The following is a 15,404-nucleotide window of genomic DNA, read 5'->3' as shown; positions in this document are numbered from 1 at the left end:
ATTAAATGCACACTCGTGGTGTTTGTGAGATCAAAGTGCTAGAGAGACCTCACGGCTCTCTGCCATCAAACACGTTTTTTTTTTTATTTCACTCTTCTTTGTGAAACAACACACATAATAAAATTGTTACGCACAAACCGTAACATCAGTAACAAGCAGCACGTATGGAACAGTGTGTTGCTTGTTTTCTTCAGCCAAGTGGTGCTCTCACCTTTAATGTGGATTGGGTTTCGATTAGTCTCTGGGAAAGTTCATCAAACTCACATTCCGGCTCTGGGGGAGGAGCTTTAGCAGTCTGAGGTGGAGAATAAAAGGCGGCATTTTTTGGTGTTTCATATTCTTCTGTTGTAATAAACACGAGGTGAGAAAAAACAGATTATCTGTGGTCATGTTCCTGAATATTCAAAACAGCTCAGACTCACTCAAGTTCTGAGGTGGACATTAAAGCGGCCGATCGGCTTTGTGGACTTTGTGGTGCACCTTTTCTATGTCTTTGTCACCCTCATGTGGTGAGATGTCGCACCGTGTCTCACCGTCAACAGCAAAAAATACGGAGAAAAGCTCAAACGTACGACTGCATGGAAATAAACACAGATCAGAGCCGCTGTCATTCCTCAGAAAGTGTCCAACATGTTTGTCTTATTTTTTATGTTGTCACGTCAGTGTGGTGAAAATGTTTCAATTTTTGAATATTAAATACAAATGTATATGTAAGCTACGTGGTTTCCTGTCATAATTTCCCCTCAGTCACAAGCAACCAATGAAAAGGAGGCATGAGCTCTGCCAACAAAAGTTTAATCGGCCAATTAAACACCCCAAAACAAAGCAGTAGAAAAGACATGAGTGTTTTCTTCTCAGGAAGACAGGGGTTGGAATTCAATGAGGGGCGTTGGGGCTACGTGAGGGGGGGATGGGACTCGGTGAAGAGGGTTGGAACTCAGTGGAGGGGTTGGAACTCAAGGGGTGTGGGGCTCAGTGAAGGTGGCTGGGGCTACGTGAGGGGGGTTGGGACTCGGTGATGGGGGTTGGGGCTAAGTGATGGGGTTAGGACTCATTGAGGGGGGTTGGAACTACTCAGGGGGTTTTGGGCTCAGTGAAGTTGGTTGTGGCTATGAGAGGGGGTTGGGGCTAAGTGATGGGGTTGGGGATCTGTGAGTGGGGTTGGAACTACTCGGGGTTTCGGGCTCAGTGAAGGTGGCTGGGGCTATGTGATGGGGTTGGGGATCTGTGAGCAGGTTTGGATCTCTGTGATGGTGGTTGGGACTCAGTGAGGGGAGGGGGTTGGGGCTAAGTGATGGGGATTGGGGCTTAGTGATGGGGTTGGGGATCTGTGAGAGGGGTTAGGAATCAGTGAGGGGGGTTGGAATTTAGGGGGTTTGGGGCTCAGTGAGGGCAGTTGGGGCTACATGAGGGGGGATGGGACTCGGTGATGGGGTTGGGAATCTATGAGGGGGGTTAGGACTCAGTGAGGGGGTTGGAATTCAGGGGGTGTGGGACTTAGTGTTGGGGATTGGGGCTTAGTGATGGGGTTGGGGTTCTATGATCAGGGTTGGCACTCTGATGGGACTCAGTGGAGGTTTGGGACCCAGGAGGGTTGGGGCTCCATTCACTGAGGCCAGCAGCCCTTCAGCAGGCTATGAGGCCTCCATCCACTAGAAGAGCAGCTCCATTAGTCATGTTGGTTTTGTCACTCAGCAGGAATAAAATGCTGTTCACCACATCGTCCACTTCTGCAAACACAGAGTTTAGACTTTGTAGAAGAGCAGAAACAAACAGCCTTTTACCTGAAACTTTAGTCTGACGCACCTGGGGCCTGATGTACAGTTGTGCTCCAAAGTTTACATACCCTGGCAGAATTTTAGATTTTTTGGCCATTTTTAGAGAATATGAGTGATAACACAAAACCTTTCTTTCAACTCATGGTTAGTGGTTGGGTGAAGCCATTTACTGTCAAACAACTGTGTTTTCTCTTTTTACCAGATGGCCAATATATGGTAAATGTGTGGAGTAGACGGTTCTCAAAAACTGAGTGACTGTGCAAGAAGGAGAAGCGTGATTAAAGACACCCCAGAAGAAGTTATAGGCCTCTGTGGCTGCGACTGGAGAAATTGTGCACAGTATAAATTCTGCATTTTGTATCACCAGTTATATAGCTTCATGATGAAGTGATACAGAGAAGGATTTTATTAAAAAGACCTGAAAGTTTAGCTACAAATTGCCAAAAGGTACATCTGAGATGCAAGCCTAGATTTGATCTGTTTTGGCGAAAGATTATCCTTCTATGTACATGAATTTGCAAATTTAAATAGGGGCATGGAGAGGGAGGAGTTTAGTCCCTGTGCATTTACTACACACAGAACTTTCTGGGTTTTTTTGAAGAACTATTTTCTCCAAAGCCTTTCAGGTTGGACACAGTCCAACAGAACTAAACACAGTCTAAATCCAGACCATTCACAGAATGAAGGTCCACCAGCTTAGTAAGTAAGAAAAAGGTTTAGTGGTCAAAACAAGCAGGGAGTCGGTACACGGGTGGTCCAGCAGTGAGGCAACGGGAACAGACAAGCGTAAGGCTGAGGCGTGGTTCAGTAAACAGGCACAGGTCAAAATACACAGCAAGGAGGCAATCAGATGAAAAGACAAACTCAAGGTCGAGGACAAAGCAAGGTCAAAATTCTGGCAGGCAAAAAATCAGGACAAAGGAGAGCTTTGAGCAAAGGCTGGAAAGTGACATGAAATCAACAATCTGGCGGTGAGCTGTGGAACTGTGTGGCCTTAAACAGGGAGCAGACTAATCAAGGTGTTAACAAGGGACAGGTGCAGGAAGGGGTGTGGCCGAAAAAGACAGGCAGGTGCAAGAGAGTGTAGTGAGACAAAAAGCAAAGCAGAATGGGGCAAGATAAATAAGTAACAGAAAAACCAACAGTGGAAAATGTGACATGCTCAAGACAAACCATAATTAATGTGAACAAAACAAGGGGCGAAGCTAGGAATAACACGATTAGATTAAAAGCAGATCACGAGATCAATGAATATAAATAACGAGAACAGAACTGATAGTGATTACGTATAAAAGTAAATGCAATAACTGAAAAAGAGATGACAACATAAACTATGACTACACCGAAAATAAATGAACAGAGACAAAGCCAGGCACTAAAGCATAATACAATAAATTTGATAAACAAAACTAAACAAAGACTGAAGTAAAAAGGGACCACGAGTGAAAGAATATAAAGGTAATACAACAAGCAATAAGGCAAAACAAACTACAGTCTCGACAGGAACTAAGACAAAACTAAATATATGGCAACCAAGTGATACACAGTAAATAAATGAAACAAAACTAATCATAAATAGAGCACAAGTCAGCTTTGAAGTCAGCCACATGGGTGCAGAGTACAGATATTCAGAGATCCGGTCCCGAGCCTGGATAAATAAGTACTGTTGCATTTGGAAGGGCATCTGGCATCATTTTTGCCAAATCAAACACGCAGATCACAAACTTGCTTTTTGAACAGGATCGGCTGAGGCCCGGGTTAACAACAACCACCACCAGTGCTGTTGTCCAACAGGGTGCCGGTGGAAATTAGGCTACTGAGTGAGGAAGAAGAGGTGGAGGAAAACGTGTCTGAAGGTAGTGGGCAAGGACTGAGAGACTTTGAATACTGGAAATTCGACTGGTGAGTTGACTGGTTAACTGAAAACCACGGGACCAGCAGAACTGATACAATCTTAGACCCACAACAATCTCAGTACCACCCGAAGGAAATTATTTTGCAGCAGTGCTAAAATGTTTTATTTTTATTTTATTTCATATAATTTATATAGTGCCAAATCACAACAAAGTTGCAAGGCGCTTCACACAGGTAAGGTTCTAACCTAACCAACCCCTAGAGCAAGGACACAGGCGACAGTGGTAACGAAAAACTCCTGATGATTTGAGGAAGAAACCTCAATCAGACCAGCCTCAGAGGGGTGACCCTCTGCTTGGGCTATGCTACAGACAGAAATCACAAAACAATTTACAGGAAATGTTGCCGGTGCACAGGACAGGAGGGTTTCAGGAACAGACACCACATCCATCTCTGGATGGAGACACACCTCAAACAGAGAGAGAGAGAGAAAAAAAAACAATCGCATCAGAAAGACAACAAATACAGTATAATTTGTCAGCATTATACAACAAGAAAAACAGAAGAAATACTAAGGTGCCGGCCACTAGCCCTAAGCTTCGCTAAAAGACCCAGACTTTAGATAAAGTTGAGGTTGCTGCCCGCTCTGTTTCCTAATAAGATGAATTTAAAAGGGTAAAAAGCATAGTAACATACTATGCAGAACCTTAAAAGCTGATCTCACAGGGACAGGAAGCCAGTGAACGGATGCCAAAATGGGTGTAATGTGGTCAAACTTTCTGCTTCATGTCAAAAGTCTGGCATTTTGAACAAACTGGAGAGCCCTAATGCCAGACTGCAGTAAACCAGAAAATAAAACATTGCAGTAGTCCAATCTGGAAGAAACAAATGCATGAATCAGGGTCTCAGCATCAGCCAGAGACAGGATAGGATGAATCTTTGCTATATTTCACAGGTGGAATAAAGCAGTCCTCGTAATATCTCTAATGTGGAGGTCAAAGGACAATGTAGGATCAAAAATTACCCCAAGGTTCCTCACTTTCTCAGTGTGATGCATGACATACAATTGATCCTGATGTCTCACTGAACCAACAACCATCATTTCAGTCTTATCAGAGTTTAAAAGTAGGAAGTTGCTCAACATCCAGTTTTCACTGATGCAAGGCAATCTTCTAAGGATTTTATGTAGATGAGATTGCCAGCAGTTATCGGCATGTATAACTGAGTATCATCAGCATAGCAGTGAAAAGTAATCCCAAACTGGCACACTATGTGCCCAAGGGGTGCCATATAAAGTATAAAGGGAGAAAAGCAGGGGGCCTAAGACGGACCCCTGTGGAACCCCAAATTTCATGTCACTGTTAGAGGTTGTGTTATTGTACAAAACACAGTGAGAAGGACTGGTCAGGTATGACGTCAACCATGCACTCCCAGTAATCCAAAATGACTCTCCAGCTATCGAGTAGAATATGTTCTATGGTATCAAATGCAGCGCTAAGATCTAACAGCACCAGAACCGTAGTGGTATCAGAATCCATTGTAAGCAGAAGATCATTCACCACTTTAGTGAGAGCCGTCTCTGTGGAATGATATTTTGTAAAAGCAGACTGCAGTGGCTCAAAAAAAATTATTCTTACTAAGGTGGCCCACGAACTGCTGTGAAACCACCTTTTCCAGAATTTTAGAGCAAAATTATAGATTTGATATCGGCCTGTAGTTTTTAATTAACTAGGGTCAAGATTTGATTTTGTAAGTAATGGTTTAATGACTGCATATTTGAAACATTTAGGAATAGATCCAGAAGTTAATGAGAGATTAATAATTTCCAGTACAGTCAGCCCAAGAGTGGACCACAGGTCCTTAAACAGTTTTCTTGGTATGGGATCAAATAAGCAGATTGTGCTTTTTGTAGACGTTTCGAGTTTCGTCAGCACGCCTAGTGAGATACTATCAAATTCTGTAATTCTGGGTACCCACCTCAATAGCTGATTCATGCTGAAGGAAAATTCTCATTGGCTAACTCACTGTCTTCACACTCTGTGACTGGCCAGTCACACACAGCGCCCACCCCTCCCTACACCAACATGTCTCACTGCAGCTTTTCACACACACAGACAGGATCTCTCTCTGTGCTTGACTGGATTCTGCCTCACGTTTCTCTGTCAGTACTCTTAAGTTTTCTTCAGTTCGCCTCTTTTTCGGTTTGTCTGATTATTTAAAATTACTTGAACTTGTTTTGTATCATACGTAGTGCTTTTGACAAGACAGAGCTGAAAACAGCCTCTGTGGCATCGGTCACTACTTCCACTACAGTCAGGTTATTTCTTTCTTTTTTAACCGTTTGCTTGCTGTTCATTTGGTTTGGTGATATAAAGTCAGTTGGAAAACTTTGCTTGTACTGAACGCGGTGCTTTTGAGAAGATTACAGTGAACAATCACACCCCAATGTGAGGGTGCTGCCATGCAAGGTGCCCACTACACACCAGCAGCAACTCAGGGATTAAGGACCTTGCCCAAGGCCCTTTTGTGATTTTCCGGCCAGACTGGTGTTTGAACCGTGGACCCTCTGGTCTGTAGCCCAACACTTAACCACTAGACCATCACCTCCCTATGTTCAAGAGGTCCCAACAGTTTTAACAGGAAGAAAACATATGTATTTACATGTTTAAAAAAAATATTCAATTTTACCTTTGAAATAAAGTCATAAATTGTGAAGCAGTTGCTGAGTCTCACCTGCAAAGTGTCCCAGAGGGATGCGAGACATCATGGCACTGACTCTCTCAGGGCTGGCAAAGGCCTGGCGTCCCATGCCAGTCTTCACAACTGTGGGATCCACACTGTTGACACGAATCTGACCAGAACAAAAGAAGAACATCAGATGATGGAGATGGACTGCTGCCACGCATCACCACCTCCACCACACCACAGGGTCCTGGATGACAACCACCCAAGTACCTAACCACTCAACGCCAACCTTCTGAAAGCAGCCAGGCATCACAGTGATGGCCTTAGTCATGTGAGACGCCCGTGTATCCTTGACCAGTTAAAATGGCGGCCAGGGCCCATATCCTCTGTGCCTCTTAAAGAGCTCAGCCGAAAATATCCTGGCAAGGACTCCCAGCCTCAGAGAGACCCAAGGAGTGTCTGAGAGCAACACTGGGCAAGGAGTTGACAGAAACTCCTATCTTAGTGAGGAGACGGGGTTGACCCCGTTGCTAGGTATGACGTGGTCCTGTAAGAGCTATGATTAGTTGTCACAGAAAGGGAAGGGGAAATAAAAAAAATAAATGCGCTCTGCGCTCCTACATATGAATGAACCTGAACTGCACTAAAGCCCCCATCACACATAGCAAGAATGTGCAGGAACCAGCCCGAAATGGCAAATATTGCCATAATCAGATGCAGTCGGGAGGAAAAGAGGCATGGTCAGCAGTGTCAGAATGCATCCTGATTACCTCGTCCACATCGGGGGGGGGGGGGGGGGGGTGCTTCATGTACGCAGGGGGTGCACGTGTGCGTGCCATTGCCAGCTGCTGGACACTTAGATGCAGCCTTTCCAGGGAACTTTAATTTCTTTTTTTCTATTTTTGCTCACTTCAGCAGCACAACACAACTCTGGACACCACGATTGTTGGATTATCACATGGGATTTATTTTTGCGCAGTTGATTCCAGCACACAGCAGCCGGGTGAGATGATTTTAACCACAGGCTACGGTTTCGGCTCCATGATCATGTACACACTGCACTCCTGGACCATTGTTGGAGGTGAGATTCATGTTTATTAATGCTGTCACGGCCTGGGACAACAGTTCCACGTCATATCTCCTACAGAGTTAGAAGGTGATAATTTATTACAGCAGTGAGATCTGTTCAGCTCAGAGACTGACGCGTGCAGTGACGCATTACTGCGCACCACAGAGAGGCACAGCTGCCCGAGATATGATGGAAACAATAGCTCACATTATTTATATCTCCCATGGTAAGGAATGGACAAATATCTGTACTGTAAGGTCCACAGTGGATATAACAGCCTGTTCAGATTTATAGCGATATGCACACAGTAGTGCACAGAGCTTTCGGTTTGATAGCCGCTGTTCACATTCACTGTACATGATAATAATTCATAATTATTATCATGATGAAGCGTGCCACATGCATTTCAATAGTTCCTTTGCGCCGGAGGGGGGCATTATTATATGTGACTCGTGCAGGTCATACCACCAGGCTTTGCTGTGCCAGATACATCTCAAGGTTCCTTCGTACGCATTCAAATCATTTCAGATCCCGCTTTGCCATCATCAGAATACGTAAACTCTGGTCAGATGGTCCTCAGATTGCACATGGACCGCCGTCAGATAGATGTCCTATCTTGATGGCGGCCGGAGGGTTTTGAACATGTGCATCACACTCGGGGCCGCCATTTGATTTTGAACGATTGTGTGCCGATTCGTAATTCTGACGCCATTCTGCGTGATTCTGGCTGTGTGTGAAGGGGGTATAAGAAATGTGTAATCATGAAAATAATTTTAATGCCATGATGATGATGATACTCAGCAAAATTAAATTGGAGTGCTTGCGGGGCCCATTGCCAAACCTGTAAATTGTTGTGGTGCAATGCTTTATGGGAGTTCTGGGTTTTGTATATGTGTGTGCATCTTTGTATGCGTGTGTATCTGTGTGTTTGCATGCATATACATACACTGTGAATATGAGATGTTGACTCTGTTTGGCTGGGTAGAATATTACATTTTCCCTTTTCTGGGGACATGTTAAACTCGGGAGAAGACAGAAAAAAATCAAAGTAATAAACAAACAAGTTGGTGGCAAAATCTGAGGTCTTTTGTTGTTTTTAAAGACGTTTTTGGGCGCACACACAGGGCCTGCCAGATTGTGTGTCTGTACCTCGGCAGCCATTATGATGATCTGAATTTTAAAATCCAGTAGATGGGTCAAAATGCATAGAACACTGTCATCTATGGCGCCCGGTTATATCACATGGTTGTAGAGTTGAATCACAACTTAAACAGAATTTTCAGTTTTGGAAATGCCTTTGTTTACAAATGAAAAAAAAAATACATCTTTTAGAAATACACATTTATTTGTAAAAAACCAACACCTATTACAGTCACTTGTGTGTTGGTTTTTACATCAACCAATCAGTGATGAGGGGAGGCTCATTTTACCCATAATGCATTTTGGCATCTGTGTGTGTTAATGTGTTAAAAGATAGGTGTTGCAGCCATCCATTTCAAAATGAGTAAAAATTTGCACAAAAAAGTCTATCATTTTGAACATTAAATATCAATCAATCAATCAATCAATTTTTTTATATAGCGCCAAATCACAACAAACAGTTGCCCCAAGGCGCTTTATATTGTAAGGCAAGGCCATACAATAATTATGTAAAACCCCAACGGTCAAAACGACCCCCTGTGAGCAAGCACTTGGCTACAGTGGGAAGGAAAAACTCCCTTTTAACAGGAAGAAACCTCCAGCAGAACCAGGCTCAGGGAGGGGCAGTCTTCTGCTGGGACTGGTTGGGGCTGAGGGAGAGAACCAGGAAAAAGACATGCTGTGGAGGGGAGCAGAGATCGATCACTAATGATTAAATGCAGAGTGGTGCATACAGAGCAAAAAGAGAAAGAAACAGTGCATCATGGGAACCCCCCAGCAGTCTACGTCTATAGCAGCATAACTAAGGGATGGTTCAGGGTCACCTGATCCAGCCCTAATTATAAGCTTTAGCAAAAAGGAAAGTTTTAAGCCTAATCTTAAAAGTAGAGAGGGTGTCTGTCTCCCTGATGTGAATTGGGAGCTGGTTCCACAGGAGAGGAGCCTGAAAGCTGAAGGCTCTGCCTCCCATTCTACTCTTACAAACCCTAGGAACTACAAGTAAGCCTGCAGTCTGAGAGCGAAGCGCTCTATTGGGGTGATATGGTACTATGAGGTCCCTAAGATAAGATGGGACCTGATTATTCAAAACCTTATAAGTGAAGATCTTCTAAATTAGTGAGACGCCATTTCCTCTCCAACTTATGGGTTATCTGCTTTAAGCTACGAGTTTGTGAGTTATACCACGGAGTCAGGCACTTCTGATTTAAAGCTCTCTTTTTTAGAGGAGCTACAGCATCCAAAGTTGTCTTCAATGAGGATGTAAAACTATTGACGAGATACTCTATCTCACTTACAGAGTTTAGGTAGCTACTCTGCACTGTGTTGGTATATGGCATTAGAGAACATAAAGAAGGAATCATATCCTTAAACCTAGTTACAGCGCTTTCTGAAAGACTTTCTAGTGTAATGAAACTTATTCCCCACTGCTGGGTAGTCCATCAGAGTAAATGTAAATGTTATTAAGAAATGATCAGACAGAAGGGAGTTTTCAGGGAATACTGTTAAGTCTTCTATTTCCATACCATAAGTCAGAACAAGATCTAAGATATGATTAAAGTGGTGGGTGGACTCATTTACTTTTTGAGCAAAGCCAACAGAGTCTAATAATAGATTAAATGCAGTGTTGAGGCTGTCATTCTCAGCATCTGTGTGGATGTTAAAATCGCCCACTATAATTATCTTATCTGAGCTAAGCACTAAGTCAGACAAAAGGTCTGAAAATTCACAGAGAAACTCACAGTAACGACCAGGTGGACGATAGATAATAACAAATAAAATTGGTTTTTGGGACTTCCAATTTGGATGGACAAGACTAAGAGTCAAGCTTTCAAATGAATTAAAGCTCTGTCTGGGTTTTTGATTAATTAATAAGCTGGAATGGAAGATTGCTGCTAATCCTCCGCCCCGGCCCATGCTACGAGCATTCTGACAGTTAGTGTGACTCGGGGGTGTTGACTCATTTAAACTAACATATTCATCCTGCTGTAACCAGGTTTCTGTAAGGCAGAATAAATCAATATGTTGATCAATTATTATATCATTTACCAACAGGGACTTAGAAGAGAGAGACCTAATGTTTAATAGACCACATTTAACTGTTTTAGTCTGTGGTGCAGTTGAAGGTGCTATATTATTTTTTCTTTTTGAATTTTTATGCTTAAATTGATTTTTGCTGGTTATTGGTAGTCTGGGAGCAGGCACCGTCTCTACGGGGATGGGGTAATGAGGGGATGGCAGGGGGAGAGAAGCTGCAGAGAGGTGTGTAAGACTACAACTCTGCTTCCTGGTCCCAACCCTGGATAGTCATGGTTTGGAGGATTTAAGAAAATTGGCCAGATTTCTAGAAATGAGAGCTGCTCCATCCAAAGTGGGATGGATGCCGTCTCTCCTAACAAGACCAGGTTTTCCCCAGAAGCTTTGCCAATTATCTATGAAGCCCACCTCATTTTTTGGACACCACTCAGACAGCCAGCAATTCAAGGAGAACATGCGGCTAAACATGTCACTCCCGGTCTGATTGGGGAGGGGCCCAGAGAAAACTACAGAGTCCGACATTGTTTTTGCAAAGTTACACACCGATTTAATGTTAATTTTAGTGACCTCCGATTGGCGTAACCGGGTGTCATTACTGCCGACGTGAATTACAATCTTACCAAATTTACGCTTAGCCTTAGCCAGCAGTTTCAAATTTCCTTCAATGTCGCCTGCTCTGGCCCCCGGAAGACAATTGACTATGGTTGCTGGTGTCGCTAACTTCACATTTCGCAAAACAGAGTCGCCAATAACCAGAGTTTGATCCTCGGCGGGTGTGTCGTCGAGTGGGGAAAAACGGTTAGAGATGTGAACGGGTTGGCGGTGTACACAGGGCTTCTGTTTAGGGCTACGCTTCCTCCTCACAGTCACGCAGTCAGCCTGCTTTCCCAGCTGCTCGGGATCTGCCAGGGGGTAACTAACGGCGGCTAAGCTACCTTGGTCCGCACCGACTACAGGGGCCTGGCTAGCTGTAGAATTTTCCACGGTGCGGAGCCGAGTCTCCAATTCGCCCAGCCTGGCCTCCAAAGCTACGAATAAGCTACACTTATTACAAGTACCGTTACTGCTAAAGGAGGCCGAGGAATAACTAAACATTTCACACCCAGAGCAGAAAAGTGCGGGAGAGACAGGAGAAGCCGCCATGCTAAATCGGCTAAGAGCTAGTAGCTACGCTAAGCTAGCGGATTCCTAAAAACACGCAAAGTGAATAATGTGTAAATAATTTAGAGGTGATTCAGCAGAAGGAGTGCTTTAGTTAAGGCACGTAAAGATTACACTGGGAAACAAATCGTAATCTAGATAACTAGATCAATCTAACTGATCAGATTAAACAGCTAACAGATACAGAAAAACACTGCTGTGCTCCGGAACAGGAAGTGATACAATACCGCAGTGAGAGACAACCACCAGTAGAAAAAATATCTTGTCTTTGTGGTGTTTTTAATTGAATATAGGTTGAAGGGAATTTACAAATCATTGTATTCTGTTTTTATTTACATTTCACACAATGTCCCAACTTCATTGGAATTGGGGTTGTATATGTGTGTGTATGTATGTGTACATACACACACACACATGTATGTACACACATATCCATGCACACACAAAGATACATACACAGATACACACACATGTATGTACACATACATGTGTGTGTATCTGTGTGCATGGATATGTGTGTGTGAGTGTATATATGTGTACGTGTGTATGAGTGTATCTGTGTGTTGTAATAAACACTTGCCCTGTCCACAGGGAGCCCTGCCTCTCTTATCCAGTATTGTCCACTGCTGAGGACACAGACACATGGTCATACCTGCTGCAGTCAGTCAGTGTTTCCATGTTCCACCTGTTTCAGGTCTGCCCTAGTGGTTGCCATCCAGGATCCTGGTTTGTTCAGTAGTTTGGCTTTCAAAGCAGATCTGTTTTATTTATTACTTCATCTAAGTTGTCAATGACCCAGAACCAGTGTGAGGACGCCTGATGGTACCTGGTGTGGTCCCAGCTCCATGGCCAGGGACTTAGTCAGCATTTGCAGGGCTGCTTTAGTGGCACCTGAAGAAGAAAAAGACACAAACCTTCCTTTCACCTCTTCATGAAATAGTGACATGAAGAGTTCTATTTTTAAACCTTTATCGTCAAATCTCACGGTGAGACGGTGCCTGAGTCCAATCTGACAGGAAGCACCAGAATGCTGAAGACCTGGACCTTCACTCACCAGCTCAGATATCAGCATCAACAAACACCTGACCTTTGACCTCATGACTCAATAAGATCTTTCCAGGTGTCTCTGGACCTTAGAGGCCGAGGACCCTGAGAGATGAACGTCCCTGCTGAGATCAGTGAGTGTCTCCACAAGTTCAACACTTTCACCGCATACAGAGACACTTCTGATGGACCAGGAAGAGTGTGAAAGAACACAAAAAGGCAGAGCAGTGTGTCCTGGGTTCCAGCAAGTCTCCAACCTCAGGACTCAGATCCTGCATCAAGACATGCACTGCACATCCTTGTCCTCCAGGTCTGTGGTGGACACCTCGCTGGTGTCTGTGTGAACATCACTGAAGGTGCTTTATGTCTGTTGGTGTGGACACAGCCGACTGGGTCCGGTCTGCTGACCACTGTCACCTGTATGTGTCAAGGCAGGCGGTTGCCCGACACTAGGAGCGGTTGGACCCGCGAAGCAGACTCCCAGACTTGGTTTAGGCGTGTGAGTAATCATGGTCTTTATTCCAGGCTCAGGTTCAGCACACAGGTGATCAGTCAGCGGAGCAGAAGCACAATATGGGTTTGGCAAGAATGCAGTCATATTCAGGCAGGGTTCACAGGCACGAGCAAACACAGTTATCAAGGGTGAGGCAAAGAGGTGTGGTCGAGCAAAACAGAGCAAAACACAGTACACGGCAAGGCAAGAAATCAGGACAAAATACAGAGACTGGGATGTGTGCATAGAGCGACAACAAACTGGCAGTGAGCTGTGAGACTGTGATGGTTTAAATAAGGAGCAAACAAATTAGGGTGATGTGAAGCAGATGCGAGGAAGTCTCTGGAAGGGGGCATGACTGGGGGAGCCAAAGGTTGTGCAGAGTACAAGATAGTGAAGGAAGGAAAGCACAGAGTGGAGTGAAGTAACAGACAAAGACACGTGAGCTGGAGCCAAGAGCGTAAGTAAGTGAGAACACAAAGCAGACTGGAACAAAGTGTGAGAGCAGGGCACAAAGCTAGTGGAGTGACGTGACAACACAGAGATGTGAGAGGGATGAGAACAGAGCAGAAACAGGGCGTGGAGTGAAACAGCTACAACTGAAGACAAAATACACCAAACTGGAATATGACAAACTGATCAGTAAACATGGAGCATAGATAGTAAAGCAAAACTAAAGTATTAATAGTAAAATAAACAAGTGATAGCCTAATGAAAACTGCATGAGAAAATAGAGATAAATACAAAATTAAACCAAAACTGACTTAAGGCGGTAAGACAAACCATAAGAAAAAGCAGTGACTAAACAATAACAGAAAACAAATCCTGACATAACTGTACAACAAATATTACAAATGAGAGGAACTAGATAAAACAAGTGATAAATTAAACAAAAAAACACAACTGACTGAAGAAAACTAGAACAAAATGAAAAGCCAAGGAAACAAGTAACAAAGAAAAAGTGACAAATCAAAACAGAACAGAGAATATTCACATGATGAAAATAAAATAACTAGTAAATCAAGACAGGGCATGTGAAGGGGAAAAAAGAAAGAGGGAAAACCAAAGTCAAACCCTAGATCAGGCCGAAATCGTGACAGTATGTCTGTATGTGTGTGTGTGTCAAGGAAGGTTGAAATCTCTCTCTGCTTATTGATATTAAGTTAGTACACAATAATCTAAGTGATTTATCTTGTGAACAAAAACTGCAATCAGATGGTTTAAAGATTAAAATGTGTATGATTAAGGAGAAGTGATTAGAATCTGTGTGATTGAAATGATTCCATGATAAAAACTGCTGAAGATGATTTTATAATGAAGATATTGAGATAATGCTGTGATTAAAATTGTTTTAAGTTAAAATAATCAAAGTAAAACAGGATGATTGAGAATGAAGAGAATTTCTGATGAATAAGTGTTAAAACTGTTAGATAATATCTGTGCTAATTCTTTGTTTTATGTTAGCTATCAAGCATTTGTGTTATTTGTTTGGAAGTTCTGAGAAATATAAGTTAAGTTTTACTTTATCATGTGTCCAAGTTTCAGACACAGGGAGAGCTCCCCCTCTTGGTGAGAGCCAGTAACATTAGAAATGTGAGACTAAACCACACCCACTGTTAACACCCACTAGGTATAAAAAGTGTTGTATGACTCATTTTGGAGACTGGAGGTGGGCGATACCGGGAATTTTGGTATTGATCTGATACCAAGTAAATACAGGCCCAGTATCGCCGATATTGATACCGATAGTTTTTCAAATTTAATCTTCATAGATCCAAAGGATCCAAAAGACCTAGGATAGAATTTTGCCAAACAATGTACATGACAACAAAATATTATCACAATCAACATTTTTGTTTAAAAAATATCACTCAATACAACTTAAAACAAAATCTCCTGAGGTAGAGGGCTGACAAACCACAAAACAAGGGTGCTCTGCTCTGTGTTGTGTGACAACAGTGCAGCGCTGCTCTTACAGACAGAGAGTAGACTCTGATGAATCTGCGTGCACAGCAGTCATTGTGTGCGGGAGAGAAAAAAAGCTTGAATATCGATCTTTTTACACAAGGATCGTTCAATATCAATACCAGCATTGGTATCGATATTAGGATCGATCCGCCCACCTCTACTGGGGACTTTTCACAAA

At 43.2% G+C, this 15,404-nt stretch overlaps 1 protein-coding gene across 1 annotated transcript in view; it reads right to left on the bottom strand.

Annotated features, from left to right (window-relative positions):
* Positions 1 to 779: 779 nt before the first annotated feature.
* The window catches only part of LOC117531558 (L-xylulose reductase-like), a 35,808-nt gene continuing 21,183 nt past the window's right edge, over positions 780 to 15,404 (bottom strand). Inside the window, exons 5-7 of the mRNA XM_034194679.1 lie at positions 12,548 to 12,612; positions 6,366 to 6,483; positions 780 to 1,730 (exon numbers count right to left, since the gene is read on the bottom strand). Of these exons, the coding sequence (XP_034050570.1) occupies positions 1,627 to 1,730; positions 6,366 to 6,483; positions 12,548 to 12,612 (287 nt within the window). The 3' untranslated portion in view covers positions 780 to 1,626. The remainder of the gene's footprint in view (positions 1,731 to 6,365; positions 6,484 to 12,547; positions 12,613 to 15,404) is intronic.

The sequence above is a fragment of the Thalassophryne amazonica genome, chromosome 18, assembly GCF_902500255.1.
Source record: "Thalassophryne amazonica chromosome 18, fThaAma1.1, whole genome shotgun sequence".
NCBI classification, from domain to species: Eukaryota; Metazoa; Chordata; class Actinopteri; order Batrachoidiformes; family Batrachoididae; genus Thalassophryne; species Thalassophryne amazonica.
The sequence above is the reverse complement of the archived record's forward strand: the minus strand, read 5'-3'. Positions and strand labels throughout refer to the sequence as shown.